This window comes from Pagrus major, chromosome 16, assembly GCF_040436345.1.
Source record: "Pagrus major chromosome 16, Pma_NU_1.0".
NCBI lineage: Eukaryota > Metazoa > Chordata > Actinopteri > Spariformes > Sparidae > Pagrus > Pagrus major.
In genome coordinates this window covers 9,097,141-9,120,319 of record NC_133230.1, presented here as the reverse complement: position 1 = coordinate 9,120,319, position 23,179 = coordinate 9,097,141, and the positions used below count along the sequence as shown (strand labels likewise).

The 23,179-nt window shown below is 41.0% G+C and overlaps 1 protein-coding gene across 4 annotated transcripts in view; it reads right to left on the bottom strand.

Annotated features, from left to right (window-relative positions):
• Positions 1-406: 406 nt before the first annotated feature.
• The window catches only part of mta1 (metastasis associated 1), a 45,126-nt gene continuing 22,353 nt past the window's right edge, over positions 407-23,179 (bottom strand). The window contains exons 4-18 of one of the 4 annotated variants that reach the window (XM_073483870.1): positions 17,990-18,116; positions 15,176-15,239; positions 14,737-14,854; positions 12,219-12,321; positions 11,718-11,817; positions 11,046-11,234; positions 9,337-9,411; positions 8,668-8,726; positions 8,142-8,386; positions 7,074-7,225; positions 5,723-5,912; positions 5,547-5,636; positions 4,821-4,976; positions 2,047-2,192; positions 407-1,055 (exon numbers count right to left, since the gene is read on the bottom strand). In XM_073483870.1, coding sequence (XP_073339971.1) covers positions 2,083-2,192; positions 4,821-4,976; positions 5,547-5,636; positions 5,723-5,912; positions 7,074-7,225; positions 8,142-8,386; positions 8,668-8,726; positions 9,337-9,411; positions 11,046-11,234; positions 11,718-11,817; positions 12,219-12,321; positions 14,737-14,854; positions 15,176-15,239; positions 17,990-18,116 — 1,778 coding nt within the window. In that variant the 3' untranslated portion in view covers positions 407-1,055; positions 2,047-2,082. Of the gene's footprint in view, positions 1,059-2,041; positions 2,193-4,820; positions 4,977-5,546; positions 5,637-5,722; positions 5,913-7,073; positions 7,226-8,141; positions 8,387-8,667; positions 8,727-9,336; positions 9,412-11,045; positions 11,235-11,717; positions 11,818-12,218; positions 12,322-14,736; positions 14,855-15,175; positions 15,240-17,989; positions 18,117-23,179 lie in introns of all 4 variants that reach the window. The other 3 variants (XM_073483871.1, XM_073483869.1, XM_073483872.1) reach the window with 3 other exon arrangements.

The following is a 23,179-nucleotide window of genomic DNA, read 5'->3' as shown; positions in this document are numbered from 1 at the left end:
TCAGCTGTTGTATTTGTATTCAGTTCCTTTCCCGTGTGTACTTTATCCTTTTGACCTTTTGTAATAATAATTTATTGAAAAGAGGGGAAAAAACTGTCTTGCTCAATAATTAAGAGGAAAAAGATGCTTCAAGATAAACTGTGAGCAGATGTGTTGGATACTGGTATATTTTCTTATATCAGCCGATAGAAGCTGGATGACCGATGTTTAAAACAGCTGTTAAATTTGAGGAGTTGAGTGAACATAAGATAAACAAACACGCTTACAAAAGATGGTTGTGTTTGTGGATTAAATCTTTTCTATCGTTTTTTAAGACACAAAACACAGAAAGCAATTTGGAATGAAAAGACTTCGTAAAAAGAAACATTCACATCAGTGCACAGACACCAAAAAGAAGAAGAGCCAGTCAATTATCTTTTTTTAATTACATTATCTAAGCATAGATGCATTACTTGTGAAAAAGGTAGAAAAAACAGCAAGTCTTTCTCAATAAGTTAAACCTCTCTGGCCGAAGAGCGGGGCCGGCTCACAAAACAGAAGATTTCCCGTAAAGCATTCGAATTCATTGAAACAAAAAGAGACAAGGAGTTAACTCGTGTCGCTGAAATAAAAGTGCGTCTCCTTGTTGAATTTAACTGGTTAAAAAACAAAAAACATAGAAGATGCAAGTGGCTTATGTTACAGTCCTTCCACCCTTTTATCCACAGGGTTCTGCAAGCATTTATCATGAAACTTCACAAGTTCCATCGTTTGATCGACAAACAATACGCTGAGTTATAGTCGGTAAAAAAAAAAATTATAATAACAATAACAATAATTACAATAACAGTTATAACGATAAATGTAAGTAATAAACACAGTCCTGTACAGTCAGGCTCATCTTCTGAATGACCGCAGCCAAACTGATCGATTATCCATTGGTCTTCAGCAGCGTGACAGACCCGTACTGACTGAAGAAAGGTGGCCAATGCTGTCGTCTCCTCTCAGCTTCATCTTCTCTCAGCTGCCCTCGGCTATGGTGTGTTGGAAAATGCCTTTCCAATTCGTGTCCCCCTCTGCTGGAAGAAAAACAAAAGGAAAGTGTTATGAGTCTCAGAGAACAGTTAGATGTTAGACGAACGAGCTTCTATGTAACTCATATCTACCATCATTTGAACATGACAAAGTAAGGCGTTACAGTATTCGGATTACTTTTTTACTGTAACAAGTAAGACATATGTAATATTTATTTAACTTTCACTATATTTCCCTGTTTCCTTTTGTTGCCACATAAAACAACAACAAAAACACACAAAAAGAAAATCCCAGATGAATTCCCACTGTTTCTGTCTCACTCCTACTTCTTGGCAGGCAGTGCGCAGCCACCTTCAGATGTGCGCTTGTGTTGTGTCAGCGCGCAGGTGTAATTCAGCAAGCTGGCCAGAGCAGAGAGCGCAGCCTCTGGTTCATCAGTCACATTTTCAAACATGATGTACTGTAGGCTATTTGAGCCTGCGTTTTCTTGTTTTCATAGAGGCAGCTGCTTTCATTGCAGTCGAAGCATTAAAAAACATACGTTACATGAACTTGTTAGGCTGTATGTGCCCCTGTATCCACTTGATTTTATGTTTTGTAATCAAAAGCTGTGAGGGGGATGTTACGTCTGTCAATCCTGTTTTCATTAGCCTGCAGAGTTACAGATAAGGGGTGTACAATATGCTCTTCAATGACGGCTGAGTCAATACATTTAAAAAGGAAGATGTGCATCCTCTGGACAATATAAGCAGCAACATATGCAAGGAATCGCAAATGTGATTTCATTTTTGGTAACGCAAAAGGACTCTAAAGTGTTACTTTTCTCAGAAGGTCAAAGACTCTTCATTTACAGTCATGAATGACAAATAAAAACAGCAAATCCTTACATTTAAGAAACTGGAACCAGCAAATGTTTGACTTATTTGTTTGAAAAATGGCTGAAATGATGAATTAAAAGAGAAACATTAGGGCGAAGAGTGTGCATAAACAGTGATGATCTTTAGAGAGACACAACAGTGTGTCTCACCTCACCGGGGTTTTGTAGTAGAGGTCGTTCCCACAGAGCGGTCAGTCCAGTTCATGTACCTCGTCCTGCAGGGAGACCGAGGGCCGCGCCGCCTCGCTCACCCGTTTGGCCATGATGTCCCACTGTGGAGTCAGGCCTTTGGATTTAGAGCCTGCAGAGGAGGACAGAGGAACACAAGAGATGCTGGTCACACACACATCAGCCCACTGAGTTCACTAAAGGATAAAATCTCCTGCCCCCTGGTGGCTCCATAAAGTACTAGTTTCTTTAGTACATCTACAGAATAAAATGAATAGACATGAATATGCCTTATTAATCGTTTGTCTTTGATTACATGTTTGGAAGCACACATCCATAAAATCTTCTCACAACGGACGTCAGATTTACACATTTTTCACTTCCTCAATCAGAGCTCATCAATGTCTGCAGCTCAGGAGGTAATCACCTCCCACTTATCAGTTAAGTAATGTAAAGGTTAGTTTTAAATCTTTCACCCAAAACTTTATCAACAGTTCAAACAGTAACCAAACTCTCTGCCTCGTCTGTTTGGCACAGAAACAAGCAGAAGCCTGTTTTTGCCAACTCAAAAAGACACTCAGTAAATTATCTTTATAAATATTCATCATCATATTGTTAACAGTCTGGCTCAGACAAAGACGTGTTTTTAACAATTTAGCATTCAGACAAAAACCATGAAGCAGTAATTCTCATTATTCTACACAGATGAAGTCCGGCCAGGTCTGGAGTGAAAACCACTGTGTGCTTTGCTACACCGGTGGGGTCTGACATGATAAATAATAAAAAGGGGTCTTCATTAAAAGCTAACATTGATCCAGAACTAGAGTTACCACCTCATGGTTGTATGCATCTGTGCATCAGTCAAGTTGCAGGCATCCATGTCTGCCCAGACTCATATAATGCCACCTATGTAGTGAAGACTTTGAGGGAAAGCTATTAAATGCAAGTTTCTGTGAAAAAGACGTGCATACATACATCTGTTCCAGAGATGTGATGTCGAATAATATGAAGTGAAGTTGATTTATGACCTTTTATAAAATGTCATCACTCTATCATTGTTGAATTATTGAGTTATGTCATACAAAACAAACCAAAATCTACTGAGTTCAATGGACATTTGTGCTAAAGTTGCGGTTGAGATTTCACATTCACAAGAATGAGACAGACAACCAAAAGATAATGTCCGAAAGCAAAATAAAAGGAGAGCAGGTGAATCCCCTACATGTGCAGAATTACAGCATCTTCAGGCCACATTAAAGTCTCATCCACAGCAAAAAAGTTCAGTGTAAAGTAAAAGTTCATCATTTAGAGAGAGTAACATTAATAAGTTAGTTGTGATCTACTTATAGCCACATTATACAACAACCTTAGATGCAATGTGCACATAAGTAAACTGCAGAGATACAAGGAGGTGCATTTCTGACCTTTGAGAGAGCCAGGCTAGCTGTTTCCCCCTGCTTCCAGTCTTTACACTACGCTAAGCTAATCACTTCCTGGTTCTAGCCCTATAACTTAAACTGACTCTCAGCAAAACAGCGAATAAGTGGATTTCCAAAAATGTCGAACTATTCCTTTAATTTTCAGCGCATGTGCAGAAGAGTTAGTAGGAAAAAGATCAATACAACAAGAAAACAGAGGAGACAGACACTGATGAAGAGGAGTGCAGAACACAGACTCTAGGTACTGAAATTGCTCTGAGCAAAAAAATAAAAAATAACTGAGTAATTATAGTTAAAGAATAAAAAGTAAAGATACGAGTGACTAAGTTGATAAACTGACAGTAAAATAACACAATAAAATCTCAAGCCAAAGTAAATATAAACTAATCCCTGATATTTGAGCCTGGCTGCCTTCCAACCCAGATCTCCTCATGGTGTGTTATCCCAGCCTGGGCCTGAGGTGGGCTCACAGACCAGTGGAGATGCTCTCCCTCAGGACACACTTACTAAGCCCTCCTCCTCCTCCTCCTCTTCCTCCTCTCCGCTGTTACCATGACAACATAGACTGTAGCCTCCAGCTAAAGCAGCAAGGCCGATCCGATCCTCTCTCTTTCTCCCTCTTCCTCCCTGTCTTTCTCTGGCAGACTCTCACTCTCTTGATCTCTCAGTCTGTCTCTTCCCCTCTCTCATTTCACAGGGGAGAGGGGAAAGTGGGACATAACCCAAAAAAATAAGAGCCCCGCACAAACTCTTAACCCTTCGGCAGTGGATCTTAACTGTAGCCATCGAGTGAGCCTTTACATACTGCTCAAATATTAAAATAATCCATATTTAGCCAAGACATTAAAAATTAAAGTATTGCGTTTCACAGAAACACTAGTATTAATACAGCTAAAATAATTCAAATTTGACTGATGAAAAACACATTCAAATTAGTTTTATAGCTAATGATGACAGCATTATTCTACTCCAATAATTTCATACAAATGAACAACTGCATTCAGAGTCAGAATGCCAATAAACCAACATAAAAAAAACCTGCAGCTGGGGCATAATTCAAGTAAACTCCTTATCTCCATATCTCATTAAAAGTCTCCCATTTGCACGATGAAATAATTAGTAATTTAGATTAGGAGATGGTGATTATCAGATTTAAGAAAAAACTGGCAAATAATTAATCTCGTATCAAGCTCATTTTCACCTTTTAATCAAATTACATGTTTTAAAGTGTGCAGAATTCATGAGGAAACTAGAATCTGAATATATAATGCTGGTACAAGATATCAATCATCAAAACAAAAATGCAAGTCTGCTGCACTCACCATCGAGTCCGTTGTGCTGTTCATAGGTACGTTTGCCCAGGATGGTGGGTGAGCCATTGTTTAGGATGGGAGAGGCCTTTATGGGCGTCAGGCTGCCTGTAGAGATGGACGCTCCACGAATCGGAGGGTCGGGTTTGGCTGGACGGGGATGTGCTTCTGTAGGTGAGAGAGAGGAGAAGAAACATGAAGAGGGGAGAAAAAGAGGACAAAGATCAGGTTTTTTTCAGATACAGAGAGTCAGAACAGGATGTGAAATGCATACAGCTAATTACGACAAAAATTCATTTAAAAAAAAATACACGAAGGCAACCATCAGGTTTTTTGTTTCGTTCCAGACAACGTTGTAGGTGGAGTGTTTCAGATGCAAGACGCCAAAAGTCAACAAAAAAAAAACTGACCGACCGTAACATAATCGATTGTCTCTTTGGCAAGTGTACACACAACTGACCCTTTCAACAGGGCAGCCTCCTTGCATCATAAACAAAGTAGAGGAGGCAAATGGCACATGAGGAAACAATCGCCATTATATAATTTATTTTTCGGCACTTTGATACTTCAGTCTGAACCAGAGTGGCCCCCAAGCTGACCGACACTGCCATATATTGAGCCACGTCAAGCATGGCTAAAAAACAACTATCCAACACCAGCAACAAACCCAGGGTTAACTGACTGAAAATAGAAACTCAAACAACAAAGACACAGTCAGTGATAGCTTCTTCTGCTTACCTAAATATCGAACCACAGACTCCAGAGGTTTACGTTCCACAGGTTTCAGTGACAATGGCTTTTTTGGGCCATCCGGCAACCGCAGGGCACCTGCAGAAATCCATTGCAAAAACACTGAATTACACAGGAAAAAGACAAACTGGTCTCTTCAGCAGGCTGTGTGATCAGGTCCTTACATTCTGCCTTGATGGCTGCTGTGTTGACAGGGAGGTAGGGGTGCCGGGCCAGATATCGCGGCCTGATGATGTCCTGGCAGAGGCGGCGTGCCATCCGCGTCAGGCCGGTGGTCTGCAGGTAGAAAGCCTGTCGCGTCTTCACTGCGAACTTGGGGCTGCCGCTGTGCCGCAGGGGCAGGCCGTGGGGGCTCTGAAGGTTCAAACAGATTAACAACTCTGAGATGCTGTGAATGTATTGACAGTAGCATACACTTGATCCAATAAACACTGACGGACTGGTGGAGGGTCAAATTATCACCTGACTGATGATGAAGAAAACATTTGGAGTGAATCGTTATCGGAGATGGATTTCATTAGTTGGATTTATTGATGCCGGTTGGGGAAAATGGAGCTGACTGGAATCTTCCCAAAATGCTTCATCCGTTTAACAAACTGACCCGGCTAATGCAGACTCACACAGTCACTTAGTAGCCAATAATTTACTGGAGTTCACTGCTGAACAATATTCATGCTTCATCGGGCTGGCAAATATTTAGAGTATATGTGGTTCTTTATTTGTCTTATTGACAGAGTACAGACAAAATGAAAGGCTGGATGGTTACTTATGATGACTTTTTTTGTGCATTTTTGTCATCTAAGAGACTTTTTAACTCTTAAAAGTAGAAACGAATTTAAGGTAAAGCATTAAAAAAACTATTAAAAACAGTTACAGTCAAGAGTCAGAGTGAATCAAATTGGTAACTTCCATCAAATACTGTATTTTGGGACCCAACGATTAAGTTTTGTCTAAAGAACATTTAGATTATCTTGTTTAAAGGTTAAATATATGAGATTGTGATATGAGAACTGTTTGCTATATAAAGATATAGTATGTGTATGCTTGTTAGCACACGTGAGTCATGTGGTACAAGCTGCTCCGGGCTCCAACTTGACTTGGAGCTGGTTTTTCCTCTTCTCAACCGTAAGTATCTTGATGGGTACATAACTTTAAAGGCTAGTAGGCATGATAACCACATTTGAGGGATTGCTGCAAAAAATGTTGGCGTATATCGGTCGAAATAGCTTTATCAGAATCATTTACTTTCTGACGATTCTGATCTCAGCTCCAAAAAACAAGAATCAGTCTGGCTTTACTGGTAGTCAAACATACATGAGGATGATAAGACAAAGATTCTCTTCTAGAGGATGAACTATTCCTTTAAGGCCTCAGGCAAACAGTGAGGCTGTTGTTTGGGGTTTGCAGAATAAATAAATGAACTGTCCAGTGAAGCCTGAGTGTGTGTGTGTGTGTGTGTGTGTGTGTGTGTGTGTGTGTGTGTATATATATATGCGTGTGTCTGTCAGATTATACCATGTTGTTGCGGTTGGGTCCAGGCCTCTCGCCATCCAGTCTCGTGGGCATCTTCAGCCCTCCATACTTCTTCCAGTATGTCCAGCATGACGCGCACAGGCGACACTGCATGTTGGGAGGTCCCCACGAGTACCACTGGTAAGAGCTGCTGGCTGCACACACAACCACATAGACTACGTTGAAGTGAGTGCAGTAGACACACATAATCATAAAGTCGTGCTCGTGTGCATGCAAGCAAGAGCACAACCTTTAATCATTCATCGCTGAATTAACTACAGCCACTAAAATAACTCAAACAATACCCTGCTGCGGGGCATGTTATGATATCTTCTATCCTCTCCAGTTTAATAAATGGGAAAAAAAGTCAAGTGTGTGCCTCAGACAGAGAGTACAGTGTCGATTTTATGCTCTTAATATCATTAGTTTAAAAAAAGCTCTGATTTAAGTTAATTGTCTATTGAAATCAAGTAGGATGATCAGCTCAGCATTTTATTTTTGGAGGATGTTAGAGACGACATATTGTGCTCGTTTTCAGGTTCATAATTTTATTTAGGGTTACTTCTTGAATAGGTTTACATGCTTTCCTGCTCAAAAAACAGTTTTCTCATACTCTCCTGTCCAGTGCTGCAGCACTATATTCCCCCTCTGTCTGAGACGCTCTGTTTAAGCATATATAAAACACTGAAAGAAAGGAAAACAAACAAAGCAAAACAAAAAGCATAATAGGTCTCCTTTAAGCCAGATGTTACAATTAAAAGAGATTAACCAAATCTAAAAATACACACTATATTCAAGATATAAGCCCGTTTTACTCTTGTATTTGCAAGTAAAGATGTAAACAAGCTTCTCAAGGTGAAGGAAATCTTAATATGCAACAGCTTCTGTTGAATGTGATTGCACCTGTGAATGCCAAAGCAATTACCCTAAGTTCATCATGTACAATTAAGCTAGATGTACTGAAAATCGAAATAAATCAGGCCAATGTTTGTGAATCTTAATATCAATAAGCACAGAAACAGCAGCTATTGCAGTTACATGACAGCAGTGTTACACATGCAGATGACTCACTGTAGCAGCTTTCACAGGCTCTGCCGAGGCCGGGGGTCTGCCCTGAGCCTGGAGGTCCTGGGACCCCTGGGACCCCTGGGATCCCTGGGACCCCTGGGACCCCTGGGACCGCTGCACCCACTGCACCAACTGCACCCGCTGCACCCGCTGCACCCACTGCACCCACTGCACCCACTGCACCCGCTGCTCCATTCACCAGAGCTGGCTTTACATTGTTACTCAGCTGGTTGGGGTTTGGCTTGTTACTGGAAGGGCACAGGAGCAGGGAGAGGGGGGAGGTTAGACCAGCAAAGATAATGCAGGCCAAAGAGAGTAGATAACATTCAGAGACAGCAGCTATAGTAATACTGTACTGAGAGAAACCTTTGTGCTGCAACAACAGCATCAGTACAGTATTTTAAACACCAGACATGCTGCAGAGTCAGAAAAACTCTTACTTGATATCTCTGTGTATTCAGATGAAAAACCAGTGCTCAAGTGATCTCTGATGGTTTTATTCAAACCTGCTATTTGCACTTGTACTCACTAGTTAGGGATGTAGACCTGCTTCAACTTGCTTTCTGCCTCGGCTGCTTTTAATCGTTTCTGACGCAGAGAGAAAGGTGGGGGAGAAAGTAGAGAAAGAAGAGTGTGGTTAGAGATGTTAGCTCCGACAGCAATGTTGTCAAAAAAAAAAAAAAAAAAAGAAGAAAAAAAAAGGCATTTAAAAGTGAAATTTTCAACCTTGAGTTCAGAACTCCATAAGGATTTTACTGATTTTAAAGGGATTGAAAGGGATATATCTGAAAGAAACTGACATTTGCCTCCTTTTTAATAACAAAAATAGTTTTATGATTATTTTTCTTTTGACTTTCAACTTGCAGCTACTCTGATGACATAATACAGATGCACGACAAAACATATACTCAGACTGACACTGGCAAGATTGAGGGGGAAAAGGAGAATAAAAAGAAAACGAAAAGCTTACAAAAAAGGGATCATTTTGGGCCTGACATGATTCATTTGGCCAGAAAAAAACGATATACTAAAGCGCAAAATAATTAATATTCCTTTTTCAATGAGGAATTAAATCAGACATTGCAAAATAAAACGATCAACGCTTTTGAGCTCTAAAAGAAAGGAAGTTGAAATGGAAAAATATAGAAGTTTTTCAAAAGTTTTTCTTAAATCACTGACATATGATGAGTGTGTTTACCTGCTGTACATATCTGTCTGTGGTCTTCCACATGTAGTAATACTCAATAATACTCGTCAGGGACTTCCAGGGCAACTGGAGGAGGAGAGAGAGCAAAAACTGGTGATTAAAGCAGCGAGTCGTAGAGAGCAGAGTTGTCACTGATACATTGCCAGGTTTCAATCTCCTGACTCACAAAAGGCCAGTATGTTCAATGCACATTTAAACATTTTTCGTCAAGCTGCTAAAAACCCTCTGAAGGCCAACGCTTTCATATCAAAAGTAGATTTATAACACTTCAACATGAACATCAAAATATCTTCAGTCAACTTTATTTTTCTCATCTATCACATAAGTACTCTTTCATACCAAGAGATCCTTTAAATAAATGATCAGAAACAACATAACTGGCTACAAAATTAGGTCGAACCAACTGAAGTTGCACCGTAAGGTTCCCTCTAAGAAGTTTGAAAGGAAAATGAGCTGTCAAGTGGAGGCCCCACCCATAATGGTGGTGTAGTCCTGTTGTTTGAGAGAAGGCCTGGGTGGAAACCTGAGTGAGCAGCACTGACAGCAGCCAGCCACCAGGTGGTGGAGTGATGCACACAGTGAGAGATTAGCACAATGAGTAGTGGTGAGGTCCAGCAGCATTCTTCTCAGGCTGAAAGCACAGAAGACTGGAGGAGAAAGGCAGCTTTCTCCTGGTTTTAGTTACTTTTCTCAAAGATATTTCTGTGGAATGTTTCCATTGTACTTAGTGCTCTACTATGGGCTGAATGCAATCGCAGCTTACAAAACTATTATTGTGCTTGAAGGTTATTCTGTGTAACATCGGCTAAACGCCTAAATGCAGGTTAGTTCTATGGTTTGTGCACTCAGATCCAGAAATTATGGGGGTGCTGAAAACCCACTGTACACATCTCTAAATGAGACTATGAGCATTGAACATACAGGCTTATGAGCCTCCGCTTTACACACAGCGACCCAGCCGCACAGAAATATGATACAGTGACAGAGCTGCAACACACAATTCTCTACAATTAAACAAACTACCCTTCTTAATAAGTGTCATTTTATTAAATTAAAATGTCTGCTGTAATCAAAAATTGGCCGAATATATAATGTTAAAATTGCATTTATATATTTTGTTATCCACAGATTGTCCTCGTAACATCTAGCCTAATAATTATGATCATCCTGTCTAGCTGTACGGAGCCATTTTGCATTTTTAGGAGAACGTCGTAACACCGTTTTGCTGTGAAGCTCCAGAAATGTTTTGTGGACTACGAAACTTCACCCGACTTTGCATCGGCGTGAGGGTGAGAAGATAATGACTGAATTTTCATTTTAGGGTGAATTTCCCCTTTAGAATAACAATAATCTTATTTTACAAATTTTTTTTCTGGGGCACTACATTACATCTTGTTTGTAAAACCAAAATATACACCGGGCGTTATGTGCTGGCCTTTTATTTGTGACCCTCATGGACTTCCTGAACCCTTTTGTCATCACTGTGAGGTCATCGCACAACCGGAAGAGCTCGTAGGCACATATTTCCCCTTAAAGAAGGCAAGCTGTTTTCTCCTGTATCCAGTTTTTTTGCTAAGCTAACCGTCCCCAGACTGCAGTTTCATATTTTACTTTCAGTCCTGATCCTCTCATCTGACCCACGGCAAGAACACAAATAAGAATATTCGTTCAAATATGCTTTTTATTGGTTTGCTACTCACAAAATCCTGCTGGATATCGGTGAAGTCTTTGCCGTACTTCTCTAGTGCCTCCTCGAACAGGTTGGCCTCGGAGGCGCTCCACTCCTCCATCTCATCCCTGCAGAGGACGGGCCCACCCTGAGGCACCAGCGCTGAGATGGCTCGAGTCATGTCATAGCCTGTGGCGTGGAGGGTGTCCATGGCATGAAACTAAAGCGCAAGATAGAAAAATACATGTTCGGCTCAGGACTGTTGTTGCTGCAGTGAATGTTCTGAAATATTCTACTGACATGTTGGGAAGAGTATGACTCATTTTTATTTGTTTGGTCCATGGAGTTTATATGCAGTCTCTTGTCCGAGGCTTTGGGCTGCGTTTGAGTGTGTGTTAGTGTGTGTGTGTGTAGGGATAGCTAGAAGGCCTCTCGTCTATGTTTTATATATGAGGATAAGATCTAGGGCAGAATAGACCCGCACCAGGCTTCTGGGGCCAAGTGCTTGTTAAGGATAACCAGACACAGGCCCCAACGATCACTGACAGACACACAAAAACCCACACACGCATAAACACACACATGTGCACGACGACCATTTTCTTTGATTATCGGTGCTGCTTCCCCCGCCCCCCCCCCCCGCCCATACACTTCTATAGTGTGATGCTGATTTAACCCAAGGCCGCTTTCATGTGTATCTCACCAAGGTAATGTCTCTGGAGGCTGCAGCAGCGCTCATGTGAAGGCTGGGCTGCCGGACAGAACTGCTGCAGTCCAAGGCTCGGGCGAATGTACCGACTGAACTATGGGACACACACATGATGAAAAAGATATTATACAGTGTATATGAAGAGACAGAAAATACACTTTTACTCTCACCATGTTATTATCAATATATTATCAATGACCCTCCAATAACTTAAAGGTGCAGTTCACCCTTATTCAGGAATACCTAACTACACCCACCAACCACATAACAGCGCAGGAGGAAGCGTCCATCTACGTGTGCCAAAGCTAGCTAACGTTACAGCTCAGCCAAAGAGGACGCCGTTAACGTTTACGTCACATGCTGTAACAAGCAGGAGCAGGAGGAGCAGGCTAAGCTAACCATCTCTAGGCTGAAGCTTCATCTTTAGCACACAGATATGAGAGTGGTGTTTGTTTTTATTACTACTTGTATGCTTTTTCACATCTGGTGACTTACCGAGCTACGACTAAGAACTGGTCGATCTGTTTCTCCGTCAGTGAACTGTTGGGGTCCCACACCTTCTCCTCTAGTTTCTCCAAGTCTCTGCCATCTTCCTCACCTACAGAGAAGCAGAAGATGAACACATAGTGACACAATTATATCTCCCCATGCGGTTCAAAGCCACAATGGTTCCGAGTTTGTAATATCCACAATAAAATTTTATTTTCTTTCCCTTTTTTTCCCCTTTTTAAAATGACTACCTCGTGTTAAGCTCTAATGAATCCCAGAGTTGGATAGGTGGGGTCTGTCAAGCTGCCAGCCTGCAACAGACCAGCCAACCTGCCTGAGCTTCTAACACATGTAACAGAATTTCATTAACATGGGTTTAATTAGTGAGCTTAGCATCCCACAGTGTCCTAATTGCAATTTCAGAGGTTTTCCCACCTGCTAAGAATAAAATTCTGGCAAAACACTAAACCCTAAATCTGGCAGAAAAATAGTCACATTTGAAAATACTTAATATTGTCACAAAAAACTGGCACGAAAGGTCTGGGAAATGTCCTCAAACTGCTTGAATGAAATTAATTAAAGACTTTAATATTGAGGAAAAGTTGCGAAGTCAAAAAATTTTGCAAGGAAGAGTTTAAATATGACATATTGTACTTATTCGCTTTTTTCCTTTTCTTCGATGTTTTATATATGTTCTTGCGCGTGTAAAAGATCTTGAATGCTAAAAAAGGTCAAAGTCCGCACCAACAGAAGCTCGTCACTCCCACAGAAAACACTGCTCCTGAAATGCCTCGTCAATAGACTAGCCATGTCATTTGCATGATTTATGCCTTGTGGCTAGTTTAGCACGTAAGAACTGATTTAGCACAGCTGCTCTGTCGTTGTTAGCGGTGCTCAGGCATGTGTAAGCTGACCAATCAGAGGAGACTGGGTATTTGACGGGCAACAGGAGCTCAAACAGAGTGTTACAGACAGAGGGGGAATACCCTGCTGCAGTGGTTTTTGAGCATTAAAGCATGTAAACCTATTCTAGTAGTAAAACAAAATAAAACTATGAACCTGGAAATGAGCAGAATTTGTCTCCTTTAAAATAAGGGACACATTTCTGATCTTTGGATGTGAACGTGCAGCTTTAAAAGGTGCTTTCAAACAGCAAGCAGCTGCCAACACCGTCATCGTTTTCAGTGTAAAAGGAGCAGTAGACATGATGCCAAGGCCAGCGGCAGCGGCTCGCCATGTGCTCACCGCAACGGAAACAATACAGGTGCTGATTGTCCTGTATCTGTGAGTTCACTGGATTCTGGAAGTACTTTTACACTTTGGCCAGAAACTAAACAACTACCATGTGTTCATTTCTGGAGGACTTTAGGGCTGTTGTATCGACTAGAGATTGTTGTTTCGCATTTTAGTATGCCTGCATCCGCTGACACAAAGGGCATAGCTGGATAGAGTGAGTCAGCTGGCCCTCTTTCTCTCTCTTGGATCGAGTGAGGAGCTTCTCACCAAACTCCCATCAAACTGTGAAAACTAGACAGTGCTGATAAACTATGAACCAAGATTATTTTACTATAATGCCTGTTTTTTCACCTGAAATCTTTTCAGAAACATATTTTATTGTACCTTTGAGCTGCAATAGCAAACGTTTCTGATCCAGAAGTGGCCACCGTATTGTTTTCGTATTGTCAAGCTGAAAAAGACTGTGCTGATCAAATATGAAACACAACACTGTTTCGTTGTCTCTTTCTCGCCTGAAATGTTTTCAAAAACATATTTTAGTGTACTGTTCGGTTGTAATATGATATTGATTGTTTCCAGACGGCTACCCGATTGTTTTTTGTTTCGAAATAGATGACGAGTGAAAACCAAGCACCAATTTCAAAAATAATTGTGTATTTTTACTGTACAGACAGCCCAGTTGTATGAAGGCACCATCTGTACTTCTTTAAGTGTACATGGTATCCTGTATTATGGGGAAATGGGGAGCGTTAATTGTTGAGAAACAGGAAGTTTTGTTGTAGTTGCACATTTAGCAAAAGGTGAACACGGCTGTCATCAATGAAGAATTTGTCCAGTAACTTTTTTTTTTTGAGGAGCATCACACAGCCAGTCCTTTCCATACATTATGTGCAGCACACAGGCAATAATCTTATTAATATATGAGTTGACTATGTATAATCATGCTTCCACCCTGTGATTTCCATGGAAACCAAGGTTAGTTGTTTTATTACAACTTTACTTGTGAAAAAGTAGAGTAAATGGTGGCTTGAGGCACAAAAGGCTGCTTAAAGTTCATGAAACATTCTGGAGAACTGAGCCGCAACAAAAACATGAAAAGTTGAATAGTTTATTATAACTCAGGCTCCCCTATTAATGCAAAAATGAAAAAAAAAAAAATCAGAAGACAGCGGTGTTAAAAGAAAAGAAAAAAAGTCCCCTGCAGGAAAAAGTTAATGTGCTACCCTGTGAATAATCTTCTCTGGAAAACTGTGTCAATTAAAATTCCAGAGCTTTAAGTATGATGTACCTTCATTGAGGAGGTCAGTGATGTCGGCCTGGAACTTGTTCCCAACACGGATCTCCCCCTTATCAGCCAACAGGGTCTTCTGCTGAGGGTCATACACCAGCGAGTAGAAGAAGGCATCCTGGGAAATACACATGGCGGGAAGGCGTGAGGTTGGAATGAAAGCAAGAGGAAGCAGGACGGGCTAACGCAGAGGCGAAAGAGTATGTGAGTATGTGTGTGTGTACTTTTCCCTCTCTGCTAGTCTCTCGTCTCCTCATTACTGTACGTGAAAAGAACATTCTAGGTCAACACGTTGAATAATTCATCTGGAAACAAGAATCTCTTAGCTCATAAGTCTCCCTCGCACACACACACATGCTGTCTTAGATAATCCTGAAATCTAAACACACCTAATCACAGTTTAGAAGACCCCATCGCAACATTTGGCGGGTTTACGTACCTCTCTGTCCAGGTACGACTTCAGGGCTTCTGTCTCATTCAGCAGAGTTACACAGCACTTCCCCCTGGACAGGAAGGAAAGGATGGAGTGGAGTAAAAAGTGAGCAAACACAAAATAACAGACAAGACTTAAAAGTCCAGGGGATAACTGGTCATGCAAGTGCCAGAAGTTTGCTACCCTGGTCTAGAGCTGCAATGACAGAAGTCAATCGACGGAAAATGAGTTGCCAATTGGTTCAGCATTTCTTTGTCTTTATCATTACCCAGTCTTTGGGTTTTGGACTGTTGGTTGGACAAGATAAGTCATCTGAAGACACCATTCTGGGCTGTGGGAAGTTGAGATGATTTTTTTTCTACATTAAAGCAAAAACCCCTAACCCTACCCTCTAACCCTAACTTTCTGGGGAAAGATAGTTGATTTATAAGTCTCATCCCATGAACATTAATTACTGACACTTTGGGCTGGCAGCTCGGGTCAGGCACCAACTCAAAGCGTCAGTATCTGACATGGGCAAGGGGACTGCAGCACCGCCTGAAACGAGGCATTATATAAAACCATCAATTGATAAATAAGTGTGACTCAGACTTGCAGCAGAGAGTCAGAGAGAGTCAGAGAGAGAGAGAGAGACAGAGAGAGAGAGAGAGAGAGAGAGAGAGAGAGAGAGAGAGAGAATTCTACAAATATTTGCTTTGGCAAAATTGTTTTTGAAACTTTCCTTCCAATAAAGCTTTTGATTCGAAATTGAAAAATTGAGAGAGAAAGGACAGGCGAGGAAGAGGGAGGGCGGGAATATGAAGAAGTGCTCACAGCATATAAAACTTTCTCTGATCATAAAGCCTAAAGTTACTCCTCAATACTGTGGTTTATCGTATGACTGTCTCTGATAATGGTGACAAATAGATCCGCCTTATATATATATATATATATATCTCCTAGTTTCTCAAAATGTGTGAGTCACATTGTGCCGGCATTCAGATCACATGTGGACAGCTCATCGGTTCACACCTGGTATGAGGCATCTCGACACGCATCTCCAGTGGAGAAACCACTTGTGATCCGATCTCACTTCCCCGCTTCAGATGCAAATAAACACACGCATCGCTGAAACAAGCGGAACCAATGATTTGTACACAAAGAAATAACTTTGTGTGTAACATTTGACGAATTTACAAGAAGGTTCAAATAATTAAGAACTTGTCAGCGAGTATTTCACAAAGTTTATAAAGTTCCTTCTAACTCAACGACTCATAAAATTGCGCAAACTTTATCGTGCGGGGCCTGGGGAATTTCCCTCCTCCTTCATGTTCTTGCTGTTGTTAACTGTAGTACTGTGGCTGCTTTTTTTTAATGCGTTGGTGTTGGTGTTGGTGTTGGTGTTGGTGCAAAACGTTCTCAAATTATTGTAAATTGTTGTTAATAACTATCAGATACAAGTTAACCTGGCCATTCAATACAAAATAATGACACAAAAACATGAATATCCCGCATAATTTACAATGACCCCCAACTGGGACTGACTTCCCTTGTAACTGATGACATGGGGATGACACTGAATGATCAACTATCTTTCTCCAGGTTAGATTTTGTTGCTTTAAATGGACTAAACAATAATTGGTAGATTCATTGAAGGTATGAAGGTAATAGTTACTTGCAGCCCTACTCTGGTCCAAACTCTCCTCTGCAAGAGAAATACCATTTTATTCATTTATATTCTGTTTACACTTTGTGTTTTTATACAAATTCTTTATTTCTTATTGCAGATTTGTTCTTTGTTGCTTTTATCCTTTTTTATTTCTATTACAATTACCTGCCTTAGACATATGCACCCTATTCCATTTTATTGCTTCATTCCTTTTATTGCTCTCAAACCCTTTACTGCTATCACACTGTTTTGATTTCTTTATACCTTACGTAAATACCTATGTACTATTCCCTGTAGTGGAGCCTCTCAGCCGAAGAATTTCACATGATGTGTACTTCAGCAACTGGAGTGACAATAACCATCTTTTATCTTGAAACCGTCTAAGAGAATATTTTGATATAGGATTCATCTCAGAATCTGCAACGCTGATATTGATGTGTTTCCATCTGGCACAGCCTGTTACTCGATGAATCACGGTCCAGTGTGTTGACACCGACAACACTCATCTCTGTCCCTCAACTGCTACCGTCTGCATTCAAATTATTTACCAGCTAATTAGTCATACCTCTGCAGCCTAAAGCAAATACAGTTAGGCATGGCGATAAACTCAAACATCTCGTGTCACCTCGCTGCATGCAGGCGTTTAGTTAGAAATCTTAATCAAGTTTGAGTCCTCGCTAAACAAACGTCTCATCAGGGTATTTTTACTCGAGCAGATGTCAGTTTGCTCTTCCCTGCCTCTCTTCAGAAATGTCAAGTAATAATGTGGCGATGATTAGGTGGGTTTGCCAGGAGCTTACCGATGAGCAAAGGCAATTCTATATGTAGAAACAGCTTTCTGTTGACATTTAGTGCTCAAGGTGCATACGAGCGGATTATTTTGAGGTGGTTTGACTCGCTTCAAACCACCTCTCAGACGTTATAAGGAATCAATAAATCATGAAATCATAATCTTACGCCAAATAACACATTTTGCAGTTTTTTTACAGCCAGAGCATTGCACAGTACCCAAATTGAGGAAATCTGCTTTGCATACATTAATTCTAACAATGATACAAGATCACTGAACTATAAAGGCTTTATTCACAGCCTGGGACCGGAGGTTATGCTCAGACCTCGAGGAGAGAAAGTAAGAAAAACTGAAATAAAAAGACAGACTGACAATCATTTACCTGATGTGTGTGGCAGGTAAAGACTCCAGTTGGCGGGACAGGAAGAGCTCTCTGTGTCGGAGCTGGTGTTTCTGTTTCTCGGGGAGGTCGGCCATCTCTGGATTTTCCATCTCCTCCTCCAGCTCCCCTGGGTGGTAAGAAAGGGGTCAAAAGGTCAAACATACACACATCTGATGAGGTGGAACAATGACGTCTGCGGGGAAAACGGAGGGGGGATGCAAATGTATCGTCTGCGGCCACAAACAGTCTCAGGTGCATAACAAGCGGATATAAAGCACACGGATGCACACTTGATGAGCCGGAACAATGAAGTCCCCAGGGAGGTGGAGACTCCTGTATACGTACTTTTTTTTATTTTTTACATAAAATACTGATTATGTCTATATGAGACCTGCAATATAATTCAAACAGCATCGGGCAAAGGTTCCCTTTTCAATTCGGCATTTCTATCCTTATAACTAAAGCAATACTACTGATATCACCTTCCTCTTTGTCCCCTCAGGATTCTCCATCATTTTCATGGCGCTGAAATGTGTTTTCAATACACTATTATCTGGGTAATCTCCTGTATTTCAAGCGTGAAAACTACTAAAATAATCAAAATGTGAATACTAATCTTTTTTTAACTGATTGTCGTGAAATTCGCATAAATACTTAAAAGAATAATTTAACATTTTACGCCTTCAGAATTTATTCCCAGTGGAGTAAAGAAAAGCCAAATGCATCTAAGAAAATAATCAAATAAAAAGGAATTTTAGGTCTCCTCAAAATCATCTGGATGTGGGAGTGTGGGAGGTACAGCTACAACTGGCAGATGTTTTGATTAGTGGAGCAAAAATAAAATGAATTGCCAAGCATTTTCATACTTTGATACTTGATATTAATCGCTTCCCTCATTTTTTCAGGCATAAATGTTAAAAACTTGCTGGGTTCAGCTTCCCAAATGTAAGGATTTACTGCTTTTCTTTGTCATATACGATGGCAAATGGAGAGTCTTTGGGTTTTGGGCTGTTGGTTTGACAAAAGAGGCAATTTGAAGACATTTTAGACCGTAAGAAAGGTCTTTCTACTTTCTTCAAAGTAGGTTGCAGCATTAGTTTGGGATTAAAAGATTAGTTCACCAAATTACACTCTAAAAATTATTCAATAAATGCAGATAGCTTGAGCGAGTCCCGTTCGAGTGGAAAAATGAATTTTCTTGCAGTTTTGTTGAGGCTTTTGACACATTATTGTGATTCAGGTTAGCTGTGAAAGTAGAAGAGAGGTTGTGATGCCGTGTTGTGGCAGCAGGTTGGTGGGGGAGTCATGGCGTGGACGTTTGTATCGCCGCTTCGGATCGTTACATCCCTAATGGGCGCAAATCAGTGTGGCTGGATTTGAGAAATCCAAACTTTGAGTTCCTCGGATGTTTCCAGCTCTAAAAAATGAACTGTCCACGCATATGTCTTTGTCTTTTCTTTGGCTTGCCAAAGCTTCTCCAGAGTCACAGAAAACAATATACAACTGTGTTCACAGCCTGAGTAGTACTCCATTTGGCCGATTAAATGAAGTTTGTGTGCAAAACTGGCTCCCTCTAGGCAAGTGTTGTTCATTGTGCTAATTTCTCTCATGGTTGCCTCAGCAGAGATGGCATTGTGTCTCAAGAGTACTATGGCACGGATCCCCCAAGATTTTTCTTTTACTCCAGGTGTCAACCTTGGATTAAAAGAAAAACTTGAAAAAAAAAAAAAAAAAAACAACCCTGGGCATTACACATAAACAGATTATGTCTAGGAAACGGCAAGAATCGAAGGTGAAAAACAGCTCGAGAATCGTTCCAAGAATTAATGGAGGGTTATCAGCCAATGTAAGTTGGTCATTAGTCTGAATCATTCTATATGAATAGATTCAGCTGCTGTATCGCCATCGCACATACCCTTCGTCATATGTGGATGAGGAGAGTAGAGGAAATGAAAGGTGGGAGAGCCCGGGTGAGAAGAGGAAAGAGGAGATAAGAGAAGGTGAGATGGACGGAAAAATAGATCCACAGAGAGAAAGTGTGACAAAAGTGATAAAGAGCAAGGGAGCATGAGATGAAGAAAGAGAGACATACGGACGGCGAGAAAGAGAGAGGCAGAGAAGGAAGGGGAGCAATAGAGAAATCAGCGAGGAGAGCGAGAGGGGGAGAGACGACGACACGCAGAGGAAAAGCTGGAGAGAGTGGTGGAGAGACGGAGGAGACGAGCGAGCGAGCAGGAGAGAGAGAAAGAGAGCAGTCAGTACGTGCTCCAATTCATTTGGAGTTTCATTAGAGGAAGCGAGACAGAAAGAGGGAGACGGGGAGCAGAACAAAAGCAATCAAGGGATTTTCAGGAGAAGAGATGTGTGGCCAAAATCAATAAGAACTCCTTCACTCCCTCACTCTGCCCGGCACTCAGCAGACACACCATCAGGCGAAGCACGCACACACACAGAGCACGGGCTTCACTCCATCTTCTGCCATGTAAAAGCAACAAAATATGGACTGAGATTATTAATAAAAGAAAAACAAACACAAGATTAAATAGAAAATGAAATAAGGTGCGTAGTCATGTTACAGATGCATCTTGTAAACGTGCGTTTTGCAGCGTTTTTTTTTTTTCTTACATTGCGCACAACGTTATACATTTACTTTACATCAAGTGTATTTTACTGTACTGATGTTGCAGTAGTTATACAGCAGCGCGGCTCGTAATGAGCTCAAAACTGCTGCTAGTGTTTACCCTACGAGGCACTGCTGCATTAGCATAAAAATATACAACACTGCAAAACTGAATCAAATTTAAACTGCAAGAGAAGAGTATTCATTTTTGGAGAAAAGAAGCTTTTCCTGTGAAAGAGAGGTAGTCATGTGCCACGCATACATGACTCACTGCAAAATAAACTGTCATATAAAGGATGTGTACTTTTTTCTGCAGTTTACCAATAGCCGATCAACGGAAACATTGAGAAACAAGTGATGCAGGAATCGCATTAGAAGAACGGATTTAAGAGTTTTTCCAGTCTACAATAATGTCATGGAACGTGGCACGTAGAGATGCCTTGCGAGGGCGGAAATCTGTGGTGGTTTAGGAAACGCACACCCATAAACTTGTTTAAACTTTAATTAATAGTTTCCAAAAAAGATGGGTGACAAACGTGGACAAATCGTTTCCGCAATTCCTTTTTAGCTCCGATAATTTATGACTAGGCGAGTATACAGTCGCCTGACTCAACAATGAAGCCTCCCAATCATAGATAATTAAAGGTAATTAATAAAGCAACTCTAATTCACACAGAATCATTCACAAGCCAACTTGCTCTCACACACACTCTGATTGTGAATGACAACTTGTAAAATCTCCACAACTAATGATTTTTGTCACTGTTAAATAAGCCGTCTTAGGGCTAGGTGACATTGCCTTAAAATAATGTTGCAATAGACAATATATGTCTCAATATTTTGAAATTAATGAATGAACTTGTGATGTGATCATTCTACCATTCAGGCACATGCTGAGCTCATTGTTTTTAACCCTATTAGAGGAAGGGGGAGAAAGATACAGGAAAGGAGCTAAGATTTAACAACCAGTTCCTGTGATGTCTTTCTTGAAGAAATTAGTTTTATAGCCTCTGACAAAAAATGGGGAAGAACTGCTCTCTTTTGGAGGCTAAAAAATTAAATATTAGTATATTTTGTCTCCTCTCTATATTCACGAATATACTACATCTATTGCATATCAGTCATTTCTGGATAAGGAACCTCTTTCGTTGACTTACCTCATTAAGTTTCTTTTGTGTGTGTGCGTGTGTGTAATGAATAGAGAGAGTAGTATCTTGCACGGATTGTAAGGCGCTTTAAGGCAAAAATGTGATCTGTGAGTTTGTCTTATATACAGTGTGAGTTTTTGAATGCTCCGCTTCTGTATGCACATATACACACACACACACACACACACACACACACACACACACACACACACACACACACACACACACACACACACACACACACACACACACACACACACACACACACACACACACACACACACACACACACACACACACACACACACACACACACACACAGCATTATGTAGTGCTACATCAGTTGGCTGGCCCTTCAAACTGGCCCCTGGCTGTTCCTCCTCGAGTGGCAACTCAACTCCCCAACCTCAGTCCCTCTCCTCCTCGGAGCCAATCTCCTGGCAGTGCACCCACACCATACTCTCTACAAATTGCCTCTCCATCTCACCTGTCCCAGCCAATTATCAATTATTGATGAATGGGTCGCCTTACCGAGCTGAGAGACCATGCAGGGAGGGAAAGGAGAGGAAAGAGCAGGCCCGAGGGTGAGGAGAGGAGGTGAGGAGAGCACAGCATTGTATTATTACCTTAACAAACTGACTGCACCTCTATGATACTACAGTGTGTTGAAGCGGCAGACTCTACTGCTCTAAAATCACAATTCCTACTGAAGTGGGGACACCTATCAATAAAAAAATCAATACTGTCACATTAAAAGACGTCATCTGGAAGTTTTTTTTTTAATCAGATGAGGCGATTCAGATGGAGTCCTCAGATCTGTAGGCTAACACACACCAGACCACGTGTTTGCCCAGTCAAAGTATTTTAATTTTAAAGTCTCGCCATCTTAAACAAGTGCATTGTGGACATTTTTCCATTCACAGCACATTCCAAGCGAGAGTTAGAATAAGAGCAGCATAGTCAGGAGGAAACGAAAAAGTAGAGCAGGACAGCTTAGTGTTGTATCATGTTAACAACGACACGAGAGGTGTAGCTATAAAATGAATGTGAAAAGTACGAGAGAGTGGGTAAAGAGAACAGATCGGGGGATTGTGAGGTCAGTTTTTTCTCCTGTACATTACACTGACCTTTCAACTGTCAAGTGGTGTGTTTACATGCACCAAAATAGTAAGGTTGCTTCGAAACCAGTATCAGAAAATGCCTCCAATACGACCCAAAATGCTTGATCCTAAACATGCCATGGTGCAACTGAAATGTGTCTGGCTGGAAAATAGCTCCACACCTCCACTTAGTAATTTGCAGTCTCCAATCTCAAACAGAGATTACTCTGTTGACATCACAAGGGACATTTTCCCAGATACAACAAAGCTTCCTCCAGAGAAACAAGTGTTTTCACAGGCTCACCAGTTCTTTGAAATGACA